The sequence below is a fragment of the Schistocerca nitens genome, chromosome 3, assembly GCF_023898315.1.
Source record: "Schistocerca nitens isolate TAMUIC-IGC-003100 chromosome 3, iqSchNite1.1, whole genome shotgun sequence".
Lineage (NCBI taxonomy): Eukaryota > Metazoa > Arthropoda > Insecta > Orthoptera > Acrididae > Schistocerca > Schistocerca nitens.
In genome coordinates this window covers 583,665,271-583,693,092 of record NC_064616.1, presented here as the reverse complement: position 1 = coordinate 583,693,092, position 27,822 = coordinate 583,665,271, and the positions used below count along the sequence as shown (strand labels likewise).

At 42.2% G+C, this 27,822-nt stretch overlaps 1 protein-coding gene across 1 annotated transcript; it reads left to right on the top strand.

Moving 5' to 3' along the window:
• The first annotated feature begins 773 nt into the window (after positions 1-773).
• LOC126248499 (myophilin) lies at positions 774-27,250 on the top strand. Its single transcript, XM_049949536.1, has 4 exons — positions 774-930; positions 26,011-26,147; positions 26,239-26,443; positions 26,594-27,250. Exons 1-4 carry the CDS (start codon positions 877-879, stop codon positions 26,762-26,764), a joined length of 567 nt encoding a protein of 188 aa, XP_049805493.1. The 5' UTR covers positions 774-876; the 3' UTR covers positions 26,765-27,250.
• The last annotated feature ends 572 nt before the right edge of the window (positions 27,251-27,822 follow it).

The window sequence follows — 27,822 nt, the reverse complement described above, 5'->3', positions numbered from 1 at the left end:
TTTATTTTTCTAAGTATATAATTTATGTTGTATATCTCCGGTCTGCACTCATGTCGCCTATGGGTATGACTGTCAGTTTCACCAAAAAATCCGGAAACCAGTTCATGATTACGTAAACTGTTGTAATGCATCAGGAATAATATCTTGTTTTTCCATTGTGAATATTAGCATGTTCTTCAGAATACCGACGGAAAAATTAATGAATACTATAAGCTCATCAATGCTCCGCCTCAAGCATGATTCAGGTTGAAAGGTAATTAGTAACTTATCATAATCTCACGATACACCATACACAGAAAGTGCTATTTTTTTAACAGTGTCATAACTTGAGAACCACTAACTTTTAGGTATAGATATTTTTCACGACTATAATATGGGCTGATAAACAGTTCTTGCAGCAGTTCGTAAAAACGTAGTTTACAGTTCTTTCCTTAGCACGGAAGGAAACGACCTGACGCAAGCGATATGAATCGGCAACTTGCTGCGCAGCTGTTGCAGAATATCGAATGTTCTGCAGCGTAAGAAATCATCAAATTTAATGAGAGTTCAATAAATACAAAAATTAAGATAGGAAATAAAAGTCAAAAAAACAGATGTGTTGCGATACGAAGGCAGTAATAAATTTTGCGCGCTCGCTTTCTTCAGCGGTTTGAAAGTTGGCGGGAAGACGTTAGAGGATGACGTCAGTCAGGATGTAGCTGTTGCTGGAACCAGTGAGCTCAAACAAGCTTTTCCCCCACCCTCGCGCCGCCCTCGGACCAATGGTGTGCGCGAACGTCACAGTGGACGAGGGTTCGATAACTCGAAGCGCCGGGCGCGTAACTGTCATTCCAGCGTGAGCCGTGTTGCTATAGAGAACAGGAGCAAGCACATACGATGGCAAACAACAGAGCAACTAAGTCCGGCTTTGCCGCTGAAGCCCAGAGGAAGGTAAGTCGTTTTTAACTAACATTGCTGTAATTAACAATATAGTCCTTTTTTCCGGAAGCGCTTCAATTGCAATGTCATCTCTCTCCAGCAAGTGTTTGTGAATAACGTCTTAAGTTTCGCGAGGTGGTGTTCTGCCGCGCTTACGGTGCATCTATCTGGTAAAAGCTGGTGTATTCAATGTGGTGTAGTGTCGTTGGCTTATCCCAGCTTGTTGACGCCGTGGAATAATGAACGGCGTAAAAATGCCGATTTGCTTAAAGATTATCTTAACCGCTTTTGTGTTGAGAGTGAATGCGCTTTAGCGCTAAAGTAACGAATACCATTTCAACGTTATGATTGGGTTGTTGTTACTTCGTAACGTGGCAGTATTGGTGAGTGATGGAAGTGTGGTTTATGCCAGCGCTGAAAGCTGCGTCTGTTTTGATACAACAAAATTACGGCAGGGAGGTTGTTGCGCTTTTCTGCATCGGAACTAGGTTTAATAAGTTGAGTGATAGTCCAGTCGTACAAAGTCGGTTCAAAATGCAACTCAGTGTATGAAGCAGAAGCACAGTTACCAGGTTCGGAAACAAAGGCATTAGTTCGTGTGATGAAACGTTTGACATTATCGTAACATAAGTGCTTATAAGGAGTTATAGCATAATCGTGAAGTTATGAAATTTTGACTTACTAAAATATGCTGTTAATTATGAAAATCATGGAGGTCGGGTTAGCATTTGCAGCAACTTAAAAGACGCAAAGGCAATTTTTAGCGACATGTTAAGAGATGGTACTACGGAATTGTGGACTGTAGATAAATGGTCGATGTACTCAAAGTTCTCTTTGTAACACCTGTTAATCAAGTGAAGCTGGTGGATATAGTAAAACTTTCTGCGGGTGAGAAATTTTTACCACAGTATGGAGCCAGTGTTATGCATCTGTATTGTGGGGAACTCGAGGCGAGATGGAGAAGACGGAACATGGAGGTGTAAAAGAAATTGTGGCATTCCTCCTAGTCACATGCTTTTTCCATCTCAGGGCGCCTCTTCCCTGCATAAACATCGTTTCATTAAACTGGTGTGGTTTGGCGTCTTTCAGTTTGTGTTAATACTGCGCTTATTGAACTAGTAAAGGTAATACATTTCTTTCCCTAGAACTGTAGCTCATCAGTCTTTTTGGACTGCGTGTTCGACGCCCAAGATTTCATTTGCCCAGACAGCATTATATGCTGCTGACATGTTTCCGCTGCAGCTGGCGAGTCTCGGAACTTGCCCCTCAGTCTGTAAACTAGGCGAGGAAGCGGATGCGCAGATGGTAGGGTTGACCAAAGTTAGCACGCTCGTAACTTCCCCCCCCCCCCCCCCCTTCGTTAGCGCGGCTTGCATGCACAAGAGTTGCGCATTTGTGCTACTCTTGCACGTCAGAGTTTTTTTAGTTTGCGCAGGTCAGCTATGTCAGATTATTGTATATTTCTTTGTAAGTATTGTGTGTTTGTCGAAAACTACTGATTAATAAGTAAATACTGGTTGTACCAGGCTGGATATTAAGAGGTTACAGTAGTTCCTTTCAGACGGTTGTCTATAGTCATAGATTATACGAATGTTCGGAAAAGATTGATGGTATGTGTATCTGAACTTGAGACTAAAATGTTCATTCAGGGCCGAATAAAAGTAGTCTGAATTCATCTAACGGGAAGCACGGTCTAAGAAAATAAGATGTGATCTGTTTAAAGGAGCGACCACGACATTGACTAATATTCAGGAAAGTTGTGGAGTGTGGAAAGTAATGGACATTCCAGGTGCTATAGTAAAAATACTTTGTGCCCCCTCTTTTCCAAATATTTCACCACCAACTTCTAACGGATTAAATAAAGTTAGCCTAATGCAACTGAAACTGATATTCCAATTCACTCTTGAGGGTGCAGATAACTTCGAATTAAACATCACTGTTCAGATATTGTTGCTATGCAATGTATTGCAGTGACTGAATATTTCGCGGTTTTGTACTGTTGTGTAGCCAAGTGTGGGTCTACTTGAACAGCATTTTTCAATTATCAAACCACGCATTAACTTTCCTGCCTTCCCACTCACCCCCCCCCCCCCTCCACCTAATAAAATTGCCCCTTGTGCTAGTCATCGGTTTTACTCTTGGAAGGATAAATGTTTTGGCGCTGGCTTCTTTGTATTATTGTTAACACTACTCAGCACACAATCTATAAATTTGGTTACTTGGAAGCTTGAAGGCACAAGAGATACCGTTTTTATTTGCTATTTTTGTAAGCCAGATCAGTAATAGTAATGAATATTCCCATAAATCCTCAAACTGTTTAAAACGTGCCACGTTAACTTTGCTCAAGACACTGTCGATAATGCCGAAATTTTGTAGGTAGTCTTAAGCTGTATCCTAGAACAGAACACAATTTTCAACGTCAGAGCTGTAGCAATTTACTGGGCCTGTCTCGGGGCTCTAAAGCTAAAAACCTGTTGTCAATTCTATAGTTATCTGCGCCGTTCCTTCGCCGAAACATGTTAAGTCGGAGCGAAGGTTGGCCATACTCCACGCAGAAAGCAGAACTTAAAAATACGAATTTGTTGTTAAATCAGCAAGACAGAGCAGGAATAAAATTGCTGCTTGGTTTCGGACACGTAAATGCAATGTTGCATTTGTTCATATTGTAAGAAAGAGTTGGAAACCAGTTGGCGACTGCCTTAAGACAGGTGTAAGCGAGAAGTGCACTGGGCTCTTATTTGGGAGGACAGAGGCTCAATTCGTGATCTTCACAAAACGCTTAAGGCAAATGCCAGGATTTTCCCCTTTGGAAAGGGCACGGCCCAACTCCTTTCCAAACCTTCCTCAGATTTCGCTTCGTCCCGTGACCGCGTAGACAGTACGTTAAACCCTAATCTCTCTACCCAGAGATCAGAAACAAAACCAAATCAGTGTTTCCTTTCCATCTAACATCTTGCGAAGATACCTCGTGCATCCGTGCTTGGTTCCCATTGTATTACGCAATCAGATGGAACTTCTCTCCATACTCTAAAAGCAAGTAGCGCTGTTAGGGTACGTAGGTGAAACATGACGCGTGAGCAATTTGGGTGCGCTTGGTATTATGAATGGTGGCTGTCGACGCGGCGGCGGTAACCGGTTGGATTGTCCGCACGGCGCGAGGCCAGCGCGTCCTTGTCCTCTTTGAGGCAACGAGTCCATAGATAGCATCGCAGGCGTCAAAGCAGCAAGTCAGCTCTGAGAAATTATTCCTTGTTACTCCAACCGTGCAACATTAGCTCCATCACGACATTAACTTTAGCTAAATTTTTTGGGGATAAATAAACTGGACTTCCTTGCAATGTGGTTAGGTAGGGCTTGCTTCGTGCAAAATACATGTACTTGACTTTGGCGTATTGTTTGTGGTCTTAGCTAAACCAACATTGAGAACTAAAAAACAGCATTTAAAACCTGATTCAGCTGAAACTTGAGTTAATTGATGTCAGGGGCTGATTACTTAACCTAAGTTCCACTACACAAAGCTCACATTAAGATTTGTGGTGTTTTTAATAGCACCATTTCTTACATTCTGCTACCTTACTAGTGTAAGTGGAATATGTTCTCGAAGGGGTTGTTAACAGTTACGAACACTGTGCAGCAACATCGCAAAAGGAATATACTCCGCAGTGCTCGGAAAGGCAGTAACAATAGTAATTGTTCAGATTGCAACAAATTCATAGGTTCAGTTCACTCATGTTTGTTCTAAACCGAGCACTTTCCAATGGCAGTGTCAAGCCAGAACTGTCACCTATACTGTAAAAATAAGTTTAAATTAAAAGCCAGTTCGTTACTAGCTTCGGACCATCATTGATTTTCCGTAAATCAGTGACGTTCTATGAATCGCGATGACTTCTTGCCTTAATCCTAGGATGGCCAACTCTCGTGTACTTTCCGGGATCTCCCGTATTATGGCAATTTTAATCCTCGTGGCTCCTTTGACACCTGTTCCGTGTATTTCATCAGTGATCGCTGTTATAAATATTAATCCTGCAATGTACCATCGATAGCTGATTCCCTGATCAAAAATCTCGAAAAGTTTCCGTATAATATATAAAACTGTGGACATGGTCCTCTTTCTGTTCGTGCTTTTCCAGAAAGACTACTTCGCTCAGGGAATGTGAAAGGAGACGCAGGACTGACATTCATTGAGGAATAAATGTACTGAAGCAGTAGTTACTATATCTACTCCTTTGAATAAGTTTGGGCATGCTGATCTCGACTGTACATGGCAACGGAGTCCTATTACACGCTTCTGCACTCTAAAACTTTGAAACCTCCCGTACAATAAGGGCCGACGTTGGTCATATCCCTTGAAACCATGATCAAATGACAGTCGCCCTACTTCATCCTCGCCCAGCTGTTCTAATGTCAAGACGTGTATCAGCTCATCAAGCGAAATTTAATTCAGTAACAAAAAATGTGTGAAAGCATAATAGTTCAGAGATAAGTGTATTGGCGAAGCAGTTCGGTGGATCATAGTTCTGGTTAGATCTAAATCGTCGGACATTTTGTTGGATTCTGTAAGTGTGCCAAGGCAAATTAGAGGTACTGGGCTAAGCTTCAGGTATAAACCATCAACTGTGGAACTTACAGGAAATTAGTGCCTCCAGCTGCTTTAGATACCAACATCTAAGATAATTGGTCAGTCACTGTTCATGGCAGCGGGATTAGGGGTCGTGCGATGTTGAATGCTCGGAATAACACGTGCAGGGAAAAACAAGAGAACTATATGCACACAATGAGTTTACCTCCATATTGCAATAAGACAGTGAAATACTTCACATGATGCTGCAGTCGGCAATAAATGTCGACATTGCCTAGCTGATCACATTTCACTTTCAAGAAGAGCTATAATAGTGCAGCTCGTGAGTTCAATGTTTCAACTTACAGCCCGTACTTCTGAAATGCCACCATAACGAAACCTCAAGTTGCATTTCTCACGGTTTCCTTTGCTTCTCCGATTGCATATGCGCGAGAGCCCGTCTAAAGTTCTCGGCCCAACACATTACATGAACATGGCAAAATATGAACTTTGGCAAGCTATATTCTAATGGTGCATTGTAATTAAATTTCGTCGGTTGTGTAACAGGGAAATAGTTTTCCGTGAAAAAGTTAACGAATAAGTTTCATAAGGTACAGCTTTCTTTAGTTCCAAGTTATTAAAGAGCAACTAATTGAAGGGCTTCATTCCGAACGGTTCAGAAGCGCGCTCAGACTGCTCGATGGATAGTCAAACCCCCAGAAGGTGTGATGAGACACGCTGGGTTTCAAAAGGGTCTATTTTTTTCCCATGTAGAGAGCAATATGAATAATTAGCTGTCGAGCGACGTTAGCGACACTTGTGGTGCTAACGTCACATGTTTTGGCCAGCTTCCAGTTCAGGACCTTGACACTTTGACAAAGTACGGCTGCCACACATGGGAGAAAGTCGAAAGAGCAAAGACCAGTGCGGCGACAGCCGAAAATGAATCTGGCATCGTGAAAGGGAATGCAACCTTGTGCGTCGCTTCGCATTTTGCCCGTATTAGGCTCGCGGTCCATGAGTCACGGTTGTGTGCTGCCCCACTTTTACTTATTGGGAGTATGCTGCGTGTCGGCCGATTCCCAAGCCACGTGCAGCCGCTTACAAGAACATAGGTGCTTAGCACTTCGCTACACCCTTAATACTCCGAACCAAAATATGGTAACAGCATAAAGGTAACTGAACAATTAGTGAGTAGCTTGACGTTCAGCACGCTGGACCGTTTGCGGTTAATTTATGTATTTGTGCGATGGTTAGTTTTGGGAAACTGCTGATGACGAAGCAGTAGATTTTGCTTCCTCAATATCAACTGAGACTGATCAGTCGGAAGCCTTAAATAACAAATGATACGGTACGCAAATTGTTTTGGGTGAGGGAAATGAACACGTGCAGTGTTGGTCGGTTCCATAAGGAACTCTAACTTACGAATGGTGCAACCAATCCTGGGTAGTATCAAGAAAAACCCGAATTTTGTTGACCATTATTAACGTTTACTAAAGTTTGATGCTGAATATGACTACTTCGACATTACTGTATGCATAAACTTGACTGTTCATTGTCTGGCCTACTGTTTTACGATTGCTGGACTAAAATTTCCAATACTTCATTTCTCAAGAGACTAAATAACTCTACCCTTTAAGTGTTCCGTGACCAAACTTGTTCATTCGTAGATTGTTCTAACAGTCAGCATTCTAATGATGCAAAATGCTTCGAAATGCATTATGCCTAAGAAACGAGGTAATATTAATGGCACCTTCCTAACGAAAAGTTCACGCAATTTTTAAAATTTCAGTTCACATAACAAAATTAAATATTTGGAATTGTAAGTCATAGTGCGCTTAGCGTGTCACCGTTATTTCAGATAGCATGGGGAAGATGGCGTAGAGCATTTCCAGCGCTTGCTCTGGGAAGATATCGGATTAATGTACTTGTAATGCGTTCGGTCCAGTCTACCTGCAATAACGGTATGCAAGTGTACCTAGTACTTTACACACTTTAGTCATAAGTGTAATAATTTCCCCAGGTTACATAATGGGAACATTCCTAAATAGGCACTTTATGCACTACCTAAAAAGTGAATCCTCATTGACCATAGGTCGTTGATGCCTGTCAAATAGTAACACTTATACGGCAAGAAGTAGCCATTTGAGATTTGCTTAGTGCATGTTTGCTCGCTTCACCGCGGCTAGGTACATAGACGCGGCAGCTGAAGCCAGCTACAAACGTACATCCGCAAGGGGCAGGGGGTGGGTGACGGCGGCAAGAGCCGCTTGCGCCCCCCCCCCCCCCCCCCTCTCTCTCTCTCTCTCTCTCTCTCTCTCTCTCTCTCTCTCTCTCCCTCTCTCCCTCCCCCCCCAGGAATATGTAGTTTTTATTCATTGCAGAATTCTCACAAACTTCTAGAAGTGAGTTCAGTGGTTTCGTATTCCATTTTTTGTTTAGTTAAAAATGGTGGTATTACCTGGCTCGAAACTGACACTCATATGAAAAGGCAATTCGATTTTATTCTTGCGCCGCCTGCCACATAAGTTTCTCAGGACGCCTATAGCTGTGATCAATGTTTCTCTTTGCTGTTTCTAAAGCACAGCATAAAAGTTTGGTAAGAATGGTAGTTTCCTCGGGCAGATTATTTACTACAGTAAATGTCTGCTCGGAACAGCATATCAAAGTACAACGTACGTAGTTTTGCGTACTGTTCGTGAAATATCTCGTTCCATACAGAGGCATTTCGTGGAAAGAAAACCTTCTGTTGGATTAGGCGTAAACTGTCTTACTTGCAGGAATCACAGAAAACGGGTTTTCTGGAGAAAGCATTTGGTCGCCGCTCGCCGACGTAACTTTTCTCCAGAGAAGTTAGCTTTCTACAAAACTCAAACGGCTTTCAAAAGAAAACGTGGTTTACAGTTCTTTAGTGGTGTCACCGCCAGACACCACACTTGCTAGGTGGTAGCCTTTAAATCGGCCGCGGTCCGTTAGTATACGTCGGACTCGCGTGTCGCCACTGTGATTGCAGACAGAGCGCCGCCACACGGCAGGTCGAGTCGTCCTAGCACTCGCCCCAGTTGTACAACCGACTTTTGTAGCGATGGTTCACTGACAAAATACGCTCTCATTTGCCGTGACGATAGTTAGCATAGCCTTCAGCTACGTCATTTGCTACGACCTAGCAAGGCGCCATGTTCAGTTACTATTGATATTGTATCTTTCTTCCACAGAACTGGCAAGAGTTTATGTATACACTGAAACTGATAAGTGAAATGGATTTGAGCCGCATGAGAACTTCATGGAAACCGGCTAGCATTTACTGTTTCAGTACGTTCCATAAATACGTGCAGCTGCCAGGTGTCAAACACATTTGACCTGTAATAATGTAGTGGATCTTAGGCAAATATGGTTGCATAAGTCACAATTCTTATTAATGAAGACTTGCACATGGTTTTTTTTCGGATTGTATAGAGTACGGGAAAGTCGCTAATATTTGGACAAGAGTTAAGTGAAGTTTTATAAACATCAGGACCGTTTAAAACTGAACTAGTTGTAGTGAGTAACGTACCCTCAACTGATTAATTTTCACTGCACAATTCGATGAATAATTGTTCGTGCGAGGCACGCTTCTCCCAGTGTCCGGTGGAGGTGCGAGGGGGGCATGTGGGCGTTGCTGCCTGCGCACGCCTTGGGCTTCTACATCCTGTGGCTGCAGCGGCAGCAGAACCTTCTAGGAGAGCTTTCACACGTGGCCGCTAACCTGCTACGTAAAGATTATCTCCTCGATAACGTATGCCCTCGTTGAAACAGCGTTGCATACCGTACAAGATCTTTGACGCTCTGAATCAGTTGGCCCTTTGACAACTGAAGATTTATGGTCCTGAATATTTTAGATAGCACCCAGACGTGGGGCGATTACGAAAGGAAACTCCTGGAAACAACTGCTTTTCAAAACCAGGCAGCAAAGAAATTTAGTGGTTTCAAATTGTTTCCCGCAGATTGCCTGTAATTTCCTCAATATAATTACTCAGTCACTAAGTCGCATATCTCCGGATAGCTTCCAACACATCACGCGTATCTCTTATGTTAGTCCCTAAATTTCAGTAGAACTAGTTTCAAAAAGCACAAAAAAATGTGAATCATATATGCCAGTAACGTGTGGTTTCTAACAAAGAGAAATATGCCTTGAAATTTAAAGTTTAGTAAAATTGTCTACTGTGTAAATTCTTACACTAAAAATCACGGAAACGTTAGTTTATCTGGTATTAGCTTTCATTGATGCGGCATAGGTACCCATAGTAACGTAATAGTTAAATTATTTCGTACAGAAATCAGAACCTTTCTACCGAATCAGTTTCATTCCTAGGATTTCCCTATAGCCGCCCAGAAAAGCTGCCTTGCAGTTAACTATTCTTGAAACCTATGGTCTTACTGTATAATAAAGCAATAAAAACTATAATACAAAAATCTACGGGGATGGCAACTTCATAAACAAAGTAATGGGAACCTCTCCTTGGTGGCACATGCAAATTTTCTATAAGGTCGCCGGAATGTTAAGAGGAACCGTTCGCTCTGACTTGATTCTGCGAAAGCATCTTCGTGCGTAGCTGGGACAGTTGCTTCTGCTGCTGCAATAGCCAGAACGGCATACTACTGCTGCAGCAGCAACAGCCAATCTACTGCGATACAGCCACGTTGCAGCCAGCTGCTCTGTCCAAGGTCGTGGTGTGGAGTGTCTTTGCTTGGAGTGCACAGACCTGAATGCCAGCACGCCTCAGGAGTGCCTACCGTTAAGAGCCCAACGCCCAGCGTTTTACTGCAGCTGTTAGATATCCTATCGGTTAATGTAGCAGCATTCGTGGGTCGTTTGAACCTCCGTGGTGCTCTAAAGATACCTTGCTGGTCCAGTCTAAAATTTACCTAGGTCTTCCATTACTTTATCTGACACAGAACTTGACTCGGGAAGCAGTTTCCGTCAGCCTACCTTAGGCTGATTAGTTCCGGACGAGTGGGCAGAAACAATGTTTTAGCGTCTCGTTAACAGCAAACAAATAAAAGCAAGACTGAAGTTCTAGCACCGGCTTAGAAAGAGCGCTTCGTATATATTAACATTCACTCTAGATGCTCATCCAGTAATATTATACAGTGAACGTGGGTGACTGAAACATACGGTAGCCGGTGTAAATTTTCGGTAGATTAGCCATTGTCATCGCAAAACTGATAGAGTAAACATGATCCAATCTCATTTATCCAGTGGTGGGGGTGAGCGTCCCAAAATAGGTGAGAACATTGTCCCTTTCCTATGGCAGCGCGGAGCGTTGTGCCAAGTATTGGGTACGCTGCAGAGGTATTGATCTTGATGAACAGTAGTCTGGGCGCGGCTCGGAAACTGACATTTCGCGTGTTTTTAAGGCTTAATTCGCCCCGTACTGCGTGTCGAAACCAAATATTTTCGTGGTGTCCATACTCTTATAAAAAGGTTATACCCAGGAACAGACAGCAAATTACAAACTCTCGAAGTTCTCAATCTTTTTCGTATTTAGAGAGGCGCAGTTATCACACTGGACTCGCATTTGGGAGGACGACTGTTCAAACCAGCGTCCGGCCATCCTGATTAGGTTTTCTGTGATGTCTCCAAATAGCTTCCAGCAAATGCTGGGGTGCTTCCTTTGAAAGGGCACGGACAACTTCCTTCCCGTCTTTCCCTAATCCGATGATATCGCTGTTTGATCCCCTCCCCCAAATCAGCCTTATGCAAGTTGTAAAGCTTCTAGAAGGGTCTACACTTCGTGGATCACTCAATTGTAGCCGTAAGTGAATAGTGGGATACCTCGCAGAGCACTGGGCCGAATTGACTGGTAGTTACTGCTCACACGAAGATTATCCGGGAGGGCTGGCGTAAAATTTGTCATCAGTTGGCACCTGGATCAGAAAGCTTGACATCGCAGTAAGTAGGTATAGCGTGTTTTGTTCGGGAATTGCTTTTACTGATAAAGTTCCTAGTGTCCGACACGGCACTTTGGAAGGAACGGCGTAGTGATTAGCGGAAGTTATCTTATCACTTAGTGCAAATGTCTCCAGTGTGAAGTTCGGATCTTAACAAAAGGTGTGCAATAAAAACAATATGAAAGTGTTCATACATACTTAAACTGTTGTGCTGTAGATCTTATAGTGAAGATAACTGAAAGGCCAATTTAAGCTTACTGTGGTAACACTAATTCCTAGTGGTTAATAACTGGAGGACGTGAACCTCGCAATTCAGGGAAGGTCTTGCAAGGGGCCACTAATCATACACGAATTTCCCAACTTGCTTTTCCGGTAGACAAATGAGAATTGTCTTTCAGCTTCGTTTGAATCGGCCCACCCTAAAATTTGACTAGAATTCGAACGCTTACATTCGATCAAATAGCATTGACTCTGGTTCTGTGCCTAAAACTGACCACTTTTCTTTCTGAAAGTTTAAATTTTAGTTAGCTTCTGTCTTCTGAATAAAAGTACTTGCAATCGACACTTCTTATATAGTTTAAAGCAAAACTTTCTCGTCATTCTTTCAGTTAAAATATTTACTAAATTACTTTACATTTTGTAATAAAATGTAATACTCTTCAGCTTAACCTTACTAGACTCCTAGAATGACTTGCTGACATGTTCTGGGGACTGGCCAAGAGAAAACAGACCGCTGCTAGTTGCAGATGTGTACTAAGACCGGCAGTTTTGGTAAGTTGCGGAGTTCAGGTGTTCAGCAGGTAAATGTGGATTTCGTATGAACCGATAGAAAACTATGCGCGTCCTATTGCAGTAGCGTAGCGTAACGTAAAAGCTTCGGGAAAAATTTTTCGGCTAGATTACCTTATTAGGTACCAAATTTAAGTGTAAAGATACGGCTGCTATTACAGCTGTGCTATAAAGGACGGCGTACAGTGATCAGCCGTTTCAAGTGGCGTAAAACGAAGATCACGTAGAGCAAAACAGGCAGTGGGTTTTTAGTTCTCATTTAATAAGGATGGCTGCGGTAATACAAAAGCCTGAAAGACGCAGTGGACATGGAAAAATTGCAGGTTTCGTGATCTCGTTGCCAATGTACTGGGTTACAATCAGGATCCTAAAACTTTCCCGGTGTCAGGGAAAAGTAGAAAAAATAAGTTGACTCGCTATCAAGCAAGCAACCTAGCAATAAAACATAGACAGGCTTCGAAAAATTGCTAGCACCATCGACGTGGCACAAAAGGATTAACCTAAAACGCAGCGTGATTGTGCACGGGACGATTTAATACCATCGATCTTATTGGTAGCGTTGACGAAATGCATGGAGTCTGCTAGACTGCAGTCATAGACGTCTTGCTTTTGGGAATAAAGACATAGCATAATTTCTGAGAAATATTCGGTTGATAGTGTTGGAGAGGTGGTGATCAAAGAATGAGCTCTTAAGGCTTAAGAAGCGTTTCCTTGGACGTTCATAAAGATTGCATCTGGTGCAGGAAACTAAACAGCAGTACCCAAATGGATAAAATCGTTAGAAAAATGAGTACAGGATAAGCGGAAAACTGTCAGGTGTGCTCAATCTGTGTGCAATAAGATTTGGCGGCGGTCAACTCATGATGGAAGCCGACAGCACCTGTGAGGTCTTGACAGTAAGGCAGAGCTGTATATGGCTCATACAGCTATATTTAGCGGTAATAGCTGCGAGCGGTCTGGTCCCAACTGGCGGTCGGTGCGAGATAGCGCGTGCTTTAGGTGCCCTGTAAACAGAAGATATCGGGCCCTGCCTTCTGGGGAGACGCGGCAACGTAGGCCACGCCTGCACGGCCAGACCACAAGCTTCCTTACCGTGCACCTTGCCGCAACAAAAGCTGCGAATCCGACTGCGATGCATCGCACCACGTAACCGCATACCGTGCCTCGCGTAGCACATGAGCCTGTACTTGATGTCTGTGTAAACGAAGATCGCTCATTTCGTGTTCAGAACATCCCTCAGCCGTTAAGAGCTTCCTAGCTGGGTATCAAAAGACAAAGAAGTTAGCAATTTAAGGTACAGTGATACGTAGTCGGATGTAGGAAACAAATATTTGTAAAATTAAAAGTTAAATTTAGTTTTTTCACAACGCGTTTCATACTCAGTAGCGTCCTCAGGTACTACATTACTGTAGTGACTAATCGCGGTGTGTGAACGCTGTTGCGCGGTGTTACTAAAAAAGTGACAAGCTCTGCCTCAACATATACTGAAATTCGTAATGGATTGGGTGATTTAAAGGCATTGAAATTTGATTGCTTTTACTGAGGACTGGTTTGTATCTAGTTGTCATACAACATTCCAAAGTTGCAGTTCTTAAATTATGAATCATAAAAATAGTATTGTCGCCCCATTTCAGAAAACTGCATACCGTAGCGGCCTGCTTCGTACCTTTGTTTCCTGCACGACTGGTTTTGTATCAATTAGCATCCGCCATGTATATCGGTTTGAAAGGTACAATGAAAACGTTTAAAATAAATTTATCGAGAATCTCTGAGTTTGCTGCCAGAAGTTAGGTAATTTCTTTTGCTTCCTGCAAGAGTATTTTCATAAACATATTACATTCCATTTGCCCAATTTTAGGCACGTAAGTCGCCATGCACATGTTAGTTTTCAGCATGATCAGTTTGATTCAGCTTCTTTAGCTTTCCTTCTACGAGCTCCTCTGCATAACATTCATTTAAACCTGCTTATTGTGATACTTTTAGACCCGTTTGCAATTTTTATTCCCCAACGCCCTTACTTCCATTGCCACATTAACGATGCCAGGTGATAACTCAATACCGTATCAACCGATCGTTTGTTAGTCAAGTTTTCCTCACAATTAAGTACCATTAGGTTTCCAATCTAATAATTAAATTTTCATAATTATTAAGCCACTCCAGCCCACCGAACCAAGGGCCGCGGTTCGTAGGGAGAGAATGCCTATAGGATTGCGTGAGTTACGAATGTGTTTAGGATGATACTTTCTTGCGTTTTCGTCAGCAACCACTTTTTTGTGTACCATAACATCGTTTGAACACTAGAAAGCTGTTCCACCATACTGTTACACCTGATAAGTTTTGTGGTTACTTATGAAAACATAGGACCTACTGAAAGCTTCCGCCAGACTTCACATTGTTGATACTTCACGAAAAATTACACTAAATAGGAACGTCAAGAAATACACTGAACACTAAAAGACGCTGGTGTTTTACTCTGCTGCAATACGTGGTCGTACAATGAATTGCTAATTTCAGTGTGTACTGAGATTTAATACTGTCTACAATTTAACTCTAAGCTTTAAAATGACCTAAGTGATTAATAATTAAATTTTCACTTACAGAAAGGTTTTTCGCCACAGTGGACGAAGGAGTCAACTCCCGTGAAAGATACTGCATTCAATTGACGTGTAACGGGGTTGTCATTTTATTACAACCCTTCAAAATAAGAATTGAAGTATTGACAGTGCAATGAAAACGAGCCCTAGAAGCCGGAGGGGAGTGGGTCAAGGCTTAAGCGTCAAGTATTCCTACGGTTAATGTAAACAAATTAGTTTTGCTAGAGCAAATATTTGACGTAGTTACTAAGTCTATAACTGCCAAAGCTGAAAAAGGATACGTTGCAGCTGTCATATCTTGATCACGATCTAAACATAAACTTTGAGAAACAGTTGAATCCCCTGGATAGTGTGAACAAAGCAAAAGAGCGAAGATTCATAATTTCCTTTGTTTTCTTGCGGATATTTTCCTCAGTTGCAGTTCAGGATAGGTCCTAAAGTCGTAGTACCACTGCGTAACTGTACTCCCGTGTGGTGAAATGGGAGTAGACTTGGACAACGCCAGCTATGGAATGTACCGGAGGCGCTGATAAGGGCAGCGTTGATAAGCGTACGGCGCGGTATATTTAGTGGTGAGCGCCAGCGCCATGGCTTACGTTCACGTCGAGCGCAGCCTTGACCCGTCATAAAGCAGCCTGCCACTGTCCAGCTTGAGAGGCACTGCATGACTTCACATGCTTCCAGGTGGCGGCGTTCCTCTGGACTCAATACAACAAATATGTTGTAAACAGCACGTGGCCAAACAAACAGGAATTAAGAGGCAACGAAAATGCTTCTTAAACGAAGTGCAGAGAGCGGACATGTAACAGGGCGTGCTGAAAAGTAATGCCTCAGAATTTGTGAAAACACTAAACTTCTTAAAAACACTAACATTCAACGTATTTATTCATGTCTACATATTTCTCAACATCGTCACTCTGGCGACGAACACATTTCCTCCCAACGACTGATTTGATACCGTCACTGTAGAACGTTGGCTTTGGTTGACAGAGCCACATCACCTGTGCTTGCACCGCTTCATCACTATCCAAGTCCTCGGAGGTGTTCTTTGTTTTAGAAACATGAAAATCTGATGAGTCCAAGTCAGGAGAGTATAGAGGATGGTGGATGGGTCAATCCGAGGCGTCGGATTGTTCAGGTATCGCAGCGTTCGTGTGTAGAGTCTGGCATTGTTATGGTTGAAGGAGAGGGTGCTCCGTATGTGGAAGAACTCTTCGAATTAGTACTGTCAATATTCTAAAGGTCTCGTAGTACATTGCCGAGATTGTGGTGCCTTTATAGGCATGAATTGAAAATGCGCTAAATTTTGAACTTCCCAGAAGACTGAGACTTTGCATGCTGATCGCATGGCATTTAACTTCATCGGCCGGTATTGCCAGTCTTTGGCGGAACTGCACTGATTTTATCTTCGTTTCAGAGGTCAGAGTGGTGAAAAGTTTATCGCCTGTGACAATCTTGTTAACGAATCCATTACTCACGCTCAAAACGCATGATAAACTTTTGACAGATGTCCAATCTCCTGTCAAGAGTGAACGTTCGTAGCACCCACCGTGCCGCAGTTCTGCAATGATCTGTACACGCTCTCGTGATATGCCACACTTGAGAGCCGTGTCTTTGTCATCCGACGATTTTTCTGATGAGTTCAACCCTTTGCAAATGATTCGTCGGATGTCCTACGCTGTCGTCCTCTCTCTCTCTCTCTCTCTCTCTCTCTCTCTCTCTCTCTCTCTCTCTCTCTCTCTCGCGCGCGCGCGAGGGTGTAAACTGTGTGTGTGTGTGTGTGTGTGTGTGTGTGTGTGTGTGTGTGCACGTACCACCCAACGTTGCACACTGCTGCTTTAGATGAAATCACCACCGCACGCAGCTTCGTCTGTGGATTTCAGTTGGTGGCACGACATTGAAAACAGAATAAAAAAAACTGGGAGGCATTCCTTTTCAGAACGTTGGGTTAGTTTGTGAAATCTGGATATCCTTTAAACGCAGAGTGAAGACGTCAGTGTTGCCGAACATGGAAAGTTTCCGAAAATGTCTACAAAGTCAATCACCGGCAGAAGAGGGAAATGGGGCGTAGTCCCGAGCCGCATTCCTAGTTTGCCTTACTTCCTGGTGACGAGCCCCTCGCGTCCGTTCTTAGACATTTATTTTAAACTGGATGAATGGGGCGGGCTGCCCTTAAAGCATTCCTTGCGTGGCGGGCCGCACCCATGGCCACGTCACTGGCGCCGGCGGGGCGGCTGCGAGCTGCCTCTTTGCTGCAGGGCTGACCAGCGCGCTACGGCCTTCCGCCCACTTCTTTCCAGTCTTCGTCTTGCACACACGTAGCGCGGCTTGGATGCAAACTACTACTTCCACACGCCACGGACCGAAGTCTCGCTGGCAGTTTCCAACATCGCGTAGACTGAAATAATTCAATCAGTGTAGTGCCACTGATTTTCAGAGCTTAGACGCTCTGGCAAAAGGAATCTTAAAAATAAGATACTCGTGGGAATCGGTGACTAATTTTTGCGAATACTCGAGCAAGGAATGTATCATGCATTTCTTTTGAAAGGTTAAACGTTAATTTGCTTCGGTCACAAAGCGAAAACATTGTGTAGCAAATTCCTTGTAAATTTGTCAATGAGCAAACAATTTGATATTGTGAAGTCTGCAATACTTAACACACAAAGTGCGTTTTGACACTTAACAATGTTAGATTTGATGTATGTACGAGTCTTTTGGCATGCAAAGTAACTTTCTTGAATACTGCAGTTCACTTCAAAGTGACATATAGGTGATACCATTTTGTCGACAGTCACTCTGTAAACCGCCAGAACGTTCTGCCATTCGTAAAAATGCTTAACTATAGAATCCGCTTCATGGTCACGGACTCATTCGAGAACAGTTATGTGAACGTCCTCATCGGATAATAGATTGCTGTGAATAATTTCCTCGTGGCACGGGCTTTGTCGTCTGTGGTCCATATAGACAGAATTGCTTCCCGATTATCAGCCTCGTCTCTGCTACTTTGGTCAAACTGCTGGGATCAGTTCATTGCGGCTGCACGTGATACTGCTTCGTCCATCTACCGCCAGTATTTTACCGTGAATCATTCCAATCTAGTTGTGCCCACAATAGCCATACTGTCAAGCGTACTTGAAACTTGGCGTTCAGTTCGCGCGCGGATTTAATGTAGGTGTAACGTGTACCGCCGCAGAAATGTCTGCAGGAAACGAGGAACATGCACCGTCTTTGCTAAAAATTCGCCGTTCGTATTTTGGGAAGACATAAAGATAGTAACTGAAGTCACGTTGTATAACGTATAGAAGACAGATGCTGACGTAGAAGTTTGCAGTTTTGTTAGTCATCAGTGTTCCTCCCATGACATAAATTTACTCTGATGCTTTATCCCTTCAACTTACATAGTACTATAACTCATTAATATTGTTCAAAACGCCTCACCCCATGTAAATTACGAAATGAAATAATTTGGGACAAATCCACGGCCCAAAAAATTGCGCCAAGTCTTCAAGTGAATGTAGAGAAATGGAAGCGAATGAACGAATTTATACCTGAAACCACATATCGTTCACGTGGTGACTGGGAGGCAGGACTCAGAAAAACTTGCGGTGGGCGTTTGAATGTGACATTGCATGAGCAGTTTAAAATTCATTACGTAAAATTTTCCAAACGCAAGTCTACTAACCCGTTTATATTCTGCAGTCAATACATATAAAGCAGGGTAACGTGTTCTTGTTCCGGATTGCAAACCTCTTCAGAGTACAGTCTTGCAAGATCGCTAAATGTCAGAATACACCAGTAATTAAGATTCGAACTCTGGAAACGAAGCAGAAAAAGGTGCCCCACCTGGTTTCCAGTGTACGGAGGCGGCTGAGCTGTTGTGGAATGCGGACCCGACGGGGCCTCGGAATGCATTTCTTCCGCTGGTTCCACCGCTACAATACCGGGAAGACATGAACGCATCGTCTGAGTAGGGTCTCTTGTATCTTGCATACCTGGAGTTCCCGTGATGTCTACCGCACTCCGCTCCAAATGAATTCACGTGTAAGCCACGACCAGTTTTTGTAAGATGCGTACAAAATTCACTAAGTATTTAACTCATAATTTAAATCTAAAACGTCCAGCATCTGAAATCGTATGTGGCGGAGCAAATACAAAGGCTGATGAAAACTTGCATCACAGTAATTTGTCAATCTTATATGAAAACGCGACTTAATAACAATACTGAAAGCATTTTAACAGTACTTTCTAACCACCGGCAGAATGTTATTTCTGAGCTAGATCTACATTGACGTATGTCTGAAGATTTGCGGTATGAAAGGTGTAATCGAAAGTGCAGGGTGGTTCAAAATGGCTCTGAGCACTATGGGACTTAACTGCGAAGGTCATCAGTCCACTAGAACTTAGAACTACTCAAACCTAACTAACCTAAGGACATCACACACACACATCAATGCCTGGGGCAGGATTCGAACCTGCGACCGTAGCGGTTCCAGACTAGCGCCTAGAACCGCTCGGCCACCACGGCCGGCACAGGGTGGTTATAATTCTAAGGGCACCGAAAAACAAGAGCTCATAGAACAATGAAACTTCGTGGAGACATTGGTAAGGATAGGCGGAAGAGAAATGAACAAACTATTTAAATTTCCACGTGAGGGTAACATGTTAATTGCGTACCATGTTTACGTTGCTCAATGTGACGCCCGTCTGCATCAAAAATAGCCTGAATTGCACTAAATACCATCAAACAAATCATTGTTGGTAGCAGTTTTCGAACGCTAGGCCATGGAACGTTCAGCTGTCGTGACAGAGCTTGCATTGCTTAAAGATAGCGTCCATTGCATCCAGCATTATCAGCCGTGATAACAGTAACCTCGACAATTTGTGGCGCAGTTGACCCAAGGCATACCAGAAGAAGAAACTGCGAAATACACATATAATTCGAGCTTCAGAATCATGTTCAACCTCGCTGTGGAAGGAGGACCTCTCGGTATTCCTCCAGTGCGATACTCAGAGCACCAGCACGACTGCTGTTCGGATGAAACAGCTGTAAGAGTAAAGCCCGGCTCGCCTTGTCAAGACGAATCTTGAATAACACGCACATTAACGCTTGTTTCAATCCTTCGTCGCAGTACCAGTACCGGCGCATAGCTAACGGCAGGACATTACAAACGCTGCAAATCCTGCATCGCAGTATGAACACCATGCCTACAAAGTTGGATACCGATACCATAAATTGACCATCTACAGTGGTTGAAACAGTGAAAGTTTAATTAAGTCCCTCTATATGAATTCATTGTTAGACTTCGAAAGACTTTCAAAGATAAGTCACGGTTTTCAAGTACTGCAAAAACGTCTTAACACAACCCTTTAGCTGCGTGTGGCTGTTGCAATCGTGTCGTTTCGGCTGAAGGTTAATTTCAATGCGTGACTTCCACTGGCTGAGTCAGTAAAAGAAAATGTTTGTAACTACTGAATTTCAGTAAATTTCATATGAAATGGTGCTAAATGCTCTAAAAGTGCTTCTGACTGCGAAGATTTATACATTCTTAAATTCGTGGCAGTTTTGTGAGCATTTGATCGTCTGAATTGGAATCTGGTAGATTTCCAGTACTCTGCACTGTTTCAAACTCGTAAACTTTCCTAGTCATTGGTTACCAGTCACTTCATCCTAAAAAAGCATAGGCCCAACAGGTAACTGATTCTGCTAATGTTCCTTACCATTGTAGCACGTACTTACGAAGTAACAAATACTGCGTAGTAAGACGGTTGTCTAACGCATTTACGAAAAAGAGGGTAAATGCCCCTTAAATATGTACAAATGGCTAAAGCACCAGATGAGTCTACATGTTCTGCATTAGTCGTGCCGTCAATTATTTCCATCCATTTTTCGACCACACACTTGTTACTCTACGAGTTGTGTTTTCTAAGGAAAGTAAAAGAATAATCATTGTGCTGTATTCGTAGTAACGTGTAATAAGGAATCGCGGGATATGAATATTGATATTGGTGCACGTTTCGCAAAAAGTGCATATACAAAGCCGGTATAGTCCGGTGACACGTCACAGCGATATGTGAATGAGTATTCATTTAAATTTCAAAAATTTTGTATATCGTTAATTTTCCAGTTTTAGCTATGATAGTGTAACTAGTTTAAATCTCCCTGGATGATCTTCAGATCCTTGTAGTAGTCAGCAACCCATCGTGTCTGAGGACTAGACATCAGAAGATGGAGTTTCCGTCACTGGTCTTGCGATTAACGCTTTGTCTCTAAATTATTTGTATTATTTTCATTATTACAGCTACTTTCTGACTGCAACAGGTCCCATGCGTTTGACTTCGATTGTTCTTGTAATAACCGAAATAGAATTACTGTTCCAATGGAGATAGCGTAAAGCGTCACTCCCAAGGCCAGACAGGTAACACTGGTCTTCAGAGTGACGGCTATGTATTATGATGGGTAGTAGAGATAAAGGTACGACCAGGTAGACCAAAACTAGTCGCCCAGTAAAAATATGCAACTGAAATTTAAAAGCTATAGAAATTCTTAAATTTTTTATAAAGCTACATTTGTCTACGAATGTCAGCTATAATGGAAATAATACAAAAGGAGCGTACGCAGTCCCTAGGTTGAATCAGCTGTAGTGGCGGGACAGGAATGAAACTCTTTTAAATAACTAAACTTTAGTGACGCACTTCAGTAAACCGTCTTACATGCATCTGTAAATTGACAAACTTGGCTTCGTGCTTATATCTTCTTCTGAAGGTGTCAGGTGAGAAAGTTTCTGCTGTTTGAGAACAAGTAAATTAGTTTCCAGGCTCATCTTACCTGAACCTCAAAGCTAACTTGCAACGAAAGGCCTGCACGCGGTACAATAACGCATACAACGAACAAGGAACAGTAAGTGAATAACAAAGTGTGCCGCGTCCAGTGCGTCCTCACTCGCAGAGCAGATCACTCACTGGTTGCCAGTAATTCAGCTGTCGAGAATGGCTGCCTAGTGCTTCGAATCGTTCGAAACAGTTAAACTAGTTCCTCGCTCCACAGACTGCACTGACATCGTTCATAGTGATACTATAAACATGAAACAATGAAATCAAATACTTCCGTGAAGTCGCTGGCAATCTTGTAAGTTCTCAAATAACATAAAGAAGTTACTTTGCAGACTGTAAAGTTTAGGGGTAAGCGTTCCCTCATAAAAGCAACACTGCAATGAGGTACGTCCTATAATCGAGCAAAGGATGTATATCATTGACAGCTGTGTGTTTTGCTCCCTTGTTAGCAAACGGCCCGCGGACGAAAGGCCTAACAGTACCGCTTCCCAGACGGAGGCACGTGGAGCAGTCTTGCCACACGCCTAAATATGGACATGACTCTAGCGTGTGACGTCTCTTGATAAGAGCCATACGCGGAACTAGACGGTCGCGGTCCCCACAATGCTGCTGGGCTGTATATGGTGTATGACGCACTCGCTGACTCATTCGTGGCATCGGTATGCTGGCCGGCCTCAAGCCTACCAACTATACCACCTCACCCCCAACAGCCTCGTAAATGAGGATCAAAAGTTTCTCAATATTCTGAAAAGCTGGAGAGAGTTATGTTTAAACATGACATATCCGTATTCATTTATTTGTACTAAACAAAGCTGCAGTTGCCTCATTTGATAGATTTAACTACAGGCATGTTGAGTGGTGATTCGCTGATATGTCGCCGAAGTAAGGATATTCCAATCTCCTTTGCCAGTACCTTCAAACGATCTTAAAATGTTCTTGCTGATTTGTGGTGCAGAGGTTACACATCTGGACTTCAGTGGAGCCCAGTACGTGGCATATTGTTACTGTAATTGAGCCTTCACAGCAACAAAATTTCAGGGCAGTTCCATATGAAAATTAATTGCCCATGTGTCTACTCCTCACACTGTAACTATATTGCTGGGATACGGAAACGTTACCTGGAAGTTCACAATTGGTACATAAAAATGGTTGCTGGCAATGGTGGCAGGCTGAAGTATGATAGAAACGATGCCGTAACTCACGCATCAAATTTAGACCTCGATTGCTACAGCACTTCAGTGTTTGGAGATTTCACCCCATAAATGGATTAAAGTGCATAAGTTAGGATGAGGAGGTGGTTGTAGTAGTTCCCTAGTATTCTGCTTCTTGAATGGAAACGGGCGACTTGCTTCAGTGTGGAATACTGGGACACCCATTAAGGATAACTGAAGCTGATTCTTGTCTGTACATCCTGATCTAAGTGTCCCGAAGTTTGTTTTTATGGATTAAGGTAACTGTTGACATGGTTCCTTGCGTCCCCCTCCACCTGGTCCTTACTTCATCAAAGTTTGTGCTAAGTCTTTGATAACGTCGTGGACGAGACTTTATTCATTCCTTGTTGGGCGTGGCCGAGTGATGTCGCTGTTGATCAGTTAACGGTTCAAAGTAGTTAAAACTATTTTCGTTACACTTAATGTGTGTATGGATTTGAATGTCCACTTAATCGAAATGCTCGTCACAGCTGAAATACTGCTGACAGTGTACATAAAGGAAATAACAGACGAAGTAAAATTTGACTGAGCTTAAAAATTACTGTTTAACCAAAAGTTTCTTTGGCATAGATGAATACTTCGAATGTGTGTAAAATTGTCTTAACATTTATGTACATGTTGATGACAAAATATCAAATAACTGTTTTCAATGCATTTGAGTAGGTTTGTTTGTATTACACGGATTTTGCGTGTTGATTACACTTACGAAAATTCCTATATCATGTAAATGATTCACAGGAAGGTAATGAAAATGAACTTCAGGTATACGTAGCCATCTTAACCCAGACAAAACTTTGATCTCTTACAGACGGCATTCTGAAGTAACATCCGTGGGAGATCGGATATTTCGAAGACAGTCTTAGCTTTAAAGAAATCAGTGCCCCTGAAAAGAATGTCGTGATAAGCCCTTGTCCTAAATGTAGTTAAGACAGGAAATTTCGTTGCAGCGCACCCTCTGTAGGGAAACGCCATTCCGGCTCGGTAATAGGGTTGCCACGTTTTGTCAATGGTTTTGTATTTTGACTTAGTGATTTTCACTTTGAAATGAACTGAGGCGTTTGGGCTACAGATCAGTCACGAATGTATTGTGTAGTTCAAGAGCAGCCACCGAATAAGTTTACCCATAGTATCTTTCTATAATACTGCTGCATGACTGATAAGCGGTCTTGCCATTATTTGGCATACTACACGGATTGGCTATGTAATTTGGTGGGTAATGGATGCAAGGTTCAAAATTATTCGTTTGGATAAGGAGTTAATTGTGCAGCTGAATTACAGATTACACATTACACATTTCGTGTCGCCTATAATAAACCATACCCATGTTTTAATTTATAAATAAAATATACCGTTAGTGTAGTGCTGCCCATGCAACACGTTAAAGTTGGTGACTGAGGTTAATGCGGGTGAATTATAGCTCATGCGTTACAGAGGCGATAGTCGTTTTTCTGTTGCTAAATCGCTGCTGGTACTAGTGATGCAGTTTAACCGCCACAACAAATTGCTTCTTACCATAGCTTAGATAAACGCATACCATCTGAATCGTAAAACGTGGTAGTCACCGCGCCAAGCACTTCAAGCTCTTGCGACAAGGCTCTAAGGTACTAACAGGGTCGTAAGATACAGCATTTTCTTAATGGCAATGACTTCACAACGGTTTCCCAACGTTTGCCGCTCGAGCCATTTCGGTGGGGACTGCAGGAATCTTCAGGTGCGAAGCCAGCGGCGGCGTTGCATACTTTCACACGCTGGCGCGCACTTTCGCTGTCGCCACCTTTGGCAGCGTCGCAACGTCTGCAGCTGCTCACGCCACACCGGTTTTTCCACGAACTTTGAACTATTTTTTGTTCATACGCGCTAATGGGTTGTAAGCTCAATTCATTGTTCTACTGACATTAAAGATACATAAAACGCGGGACACCTTCCCCCAGTTTCGTTCTAAATTGGAACGTAGTTCTTTTAACAATACCCAAATTCCGCTACTGCGGAGTATTTTTCTCCAAAAGAAGTAATATTTCTAAAACAATGGATCAAAGTACACGAAACGGAAATTAAGCCTCAGGAACATAGTTTTCAGACTGGAAACGTGGTAAGTTGTAAAGACAGTCAACATAATGTCGTATATCGCACTAGCATTTGGAAACCTGTTACAGTAGCATAACGGTAGGCCTACTGATTGTGCATTGTACGGAAGTAGTACTTTCTCTTCCTTTCTTTCCTGTCTAAATACTAAAGCAGTGAGGCAGATTTCATTGAGATAGATCGCTTTCGAATAGGGAAGAACGGCAACTATAGACTTACGAATGCTCTCGGTCGGAAGCGCTCTAACTAGGAAAGTATGCTTTCGTCAGCGAAGCGACGTAATCGAGGGTTACTTAGCGTGCGATGTGACGAACACTAGACTTTAATTCGGGAGTACGGAGATTCACTGTCCGGCCAACCAAATTTCCATAATTTCGTTACACCGTTAAAGATTGATGGCAGGATGGTTCTTTGCAAAGTGCACGGCAGATAAAATTTCACATCCTGAGCTTGTGCTTAGTTTCTAATGAGTCGCCAACGGGTCTTCTTATTGTTCTTCGGATAACTGAGCGGTATATGGGCTTCATAGTTCCTGAACTGTTTTTGCCATTCTTACAGTAAAAGTTTCTCATGCCACACTCTATTAAAGGTGTTCAGTTGCTTACAGTAGCGCCATCACCAGATTTGCCCCCCCCCCCTCAATTTGCAGACGATCATATACTGAACATCTTGTGCCAGTACATTAAGCTGTTCATGAAATAATTGCGTGTGTTGTCAGACCATACAGTACCCAAACTACTGTGGCCAGAGGTAACTAATAGTTTCATGCTCGTGTGTGTGCTCTACTTAAAACATGGCTGGTGTGTTCTGCTGTATCTAGACTATCATACTGCAAAACAAGCTATTTAACATTCATAGGACAAGTGGAACTGAAACTGTCAGATTTCTTGCACTTGGTTTTTCTTGTGCACAGTAACTCAGTGCAGAATAAATTTTCAGATGCTGGATAAAAGTTAAACAGCTGTTGATACCCAGTGTACATGTTTGAGATAGTCAATGCACTTCAAAAGGAAACGGATAGATGCCTTCACATGAAATATAAACTGTAGTACTTTACTGTAATTAGTGAGACTAATCTCGCTGTATTTTCTTCCAGATCAACAGCAAGTACAGCGAAGAGCTTGCGCAAGAATGCCTAGAATGGATCAGGGTCATCACTGGAGAGGACATAAATGTGGCAGGTGATATGGACAACTTCTATGACACATTGAAGGATGGAACTGTACTGTGCAGGTATGTTACTGTGAATGTGCCACAACTGTAACAGTAAGACATACCATATGTGTGTCAAATTTCGTCTGAACTAATTGTTCAAAATTTGCAGGCTTGTTAACCATATTCAGCCAGGATCTGTGAAAAAGATAAATCAAAGCACAATGGCATTCAAATGCATGGAGAATATAAACCAGTTCCTTGAAGTTGCTCGCCAAATGGGTGTGCCTGCCCAGGAAACATTCCAGACAGTAGACTTGTGGGAGCGACAGAACCTTAATTCTGTAGTCATTTGCATACAGTCATTGGGAAGAAAGGTACCTAAATGTCATACATAGTGAAAGCAATAAATATATTGTAATATAAAAAATTCTTAATTAAACGTCTTGATAAGTTTGTATTTTAGACTATTTGATGCAGTGTGTGCTGTGAAATTTTAGTGCTGAAGTTACTCCTTTACTTTGTAGGCAGAGAAATTTGGTAAACCAGGCATTGGTCCAAAAGAAGCTGAGAAGAATGTACGGAACTTCACGGAGGAGCAGCTGCGTGCTAGTCACAGTGTGATAAGCCTGCAATATGGCAGCAACAAGGGTGCGAACCAACATGGGATCAACTTTGGCAACACTAGACACATGTAGGTTGTGAAACTGTGCCCATGGTGGTGCCTTCGACAGATCTTCCTCAACTGTCCTGAATGGTGGCTACTATTGCTGCCTAATTTTAGAGACTGTAAAAGTGGAAGCAGTTTGCAGAGCCAAATTCTTTGCAAGAGACTAAGTGAATTTTAGAAGCAGTCTAAACTGCACATAAATTGAATTGCTTCCATAAATGGGGGAGGGATAAGATTCATTTCCACAATCAATTATAAACTGAAGCACATTCCTCCTACTTGGAAAACTATTTAGAATAGTTAAATGGCTTGTTCTGTTACTGTCTTATTACAGCATGTGTTCTGTAACTTAAAACAGTTAAAATGTCTATTTTTAACAGTCTGTTAATTAACTAATATTTCTGTGTAGATGGAATATTTTATTACAATATGTAGAATATTAGCCCTTAAATTTCTTAACAAATAAATGTAATTTATCTTATTCAATTAAATACAATAAAAAGTTTACAATCTTTCTGCCTTGTCATGTCTTTCAAGTATTGAGTCTGATAAATTTCAGTGGTTATTGTAAAAGACCATTGTATTGGAAAGTTATGCACTCTATGGTGTAAGATGTCAAACTGCTTTACAAATAGATTGCTGTGAATGGTACATAAAGTTTGCATGTTAAGAAACTGAAATCAACATCCCATCCACAAACATTGAAACTGTTTCGGTAATTTTATGTTAAGTTTGTATACTGCTCCAGATCAGCACACACTGGTTCCTTAAACTGCATATGCTGTTTAAACAGGTACAGTACCTGTAAACTTGATCCTGACGGTTAATTTTTACTTAGTACCAAGCCTGTGCAATATTCACTTGCCCTTGCTCTTTATTAAAGAAATGTTGTTAAAGATTATAAATTAATAAACTACTTCAGCATTACATGTCTGTTACAGCATCTGCACAGTATCCTTCATGCAGTTCAGCATGAATTGTTTATTGGACAAAAATAAGTTGGCAGTTAATTGTTCATTGTAAATCTTAAATTTATGTAAAAAATAGAAAATTTTTTAGAACAAGTAAATAATTGTGCACCAGATT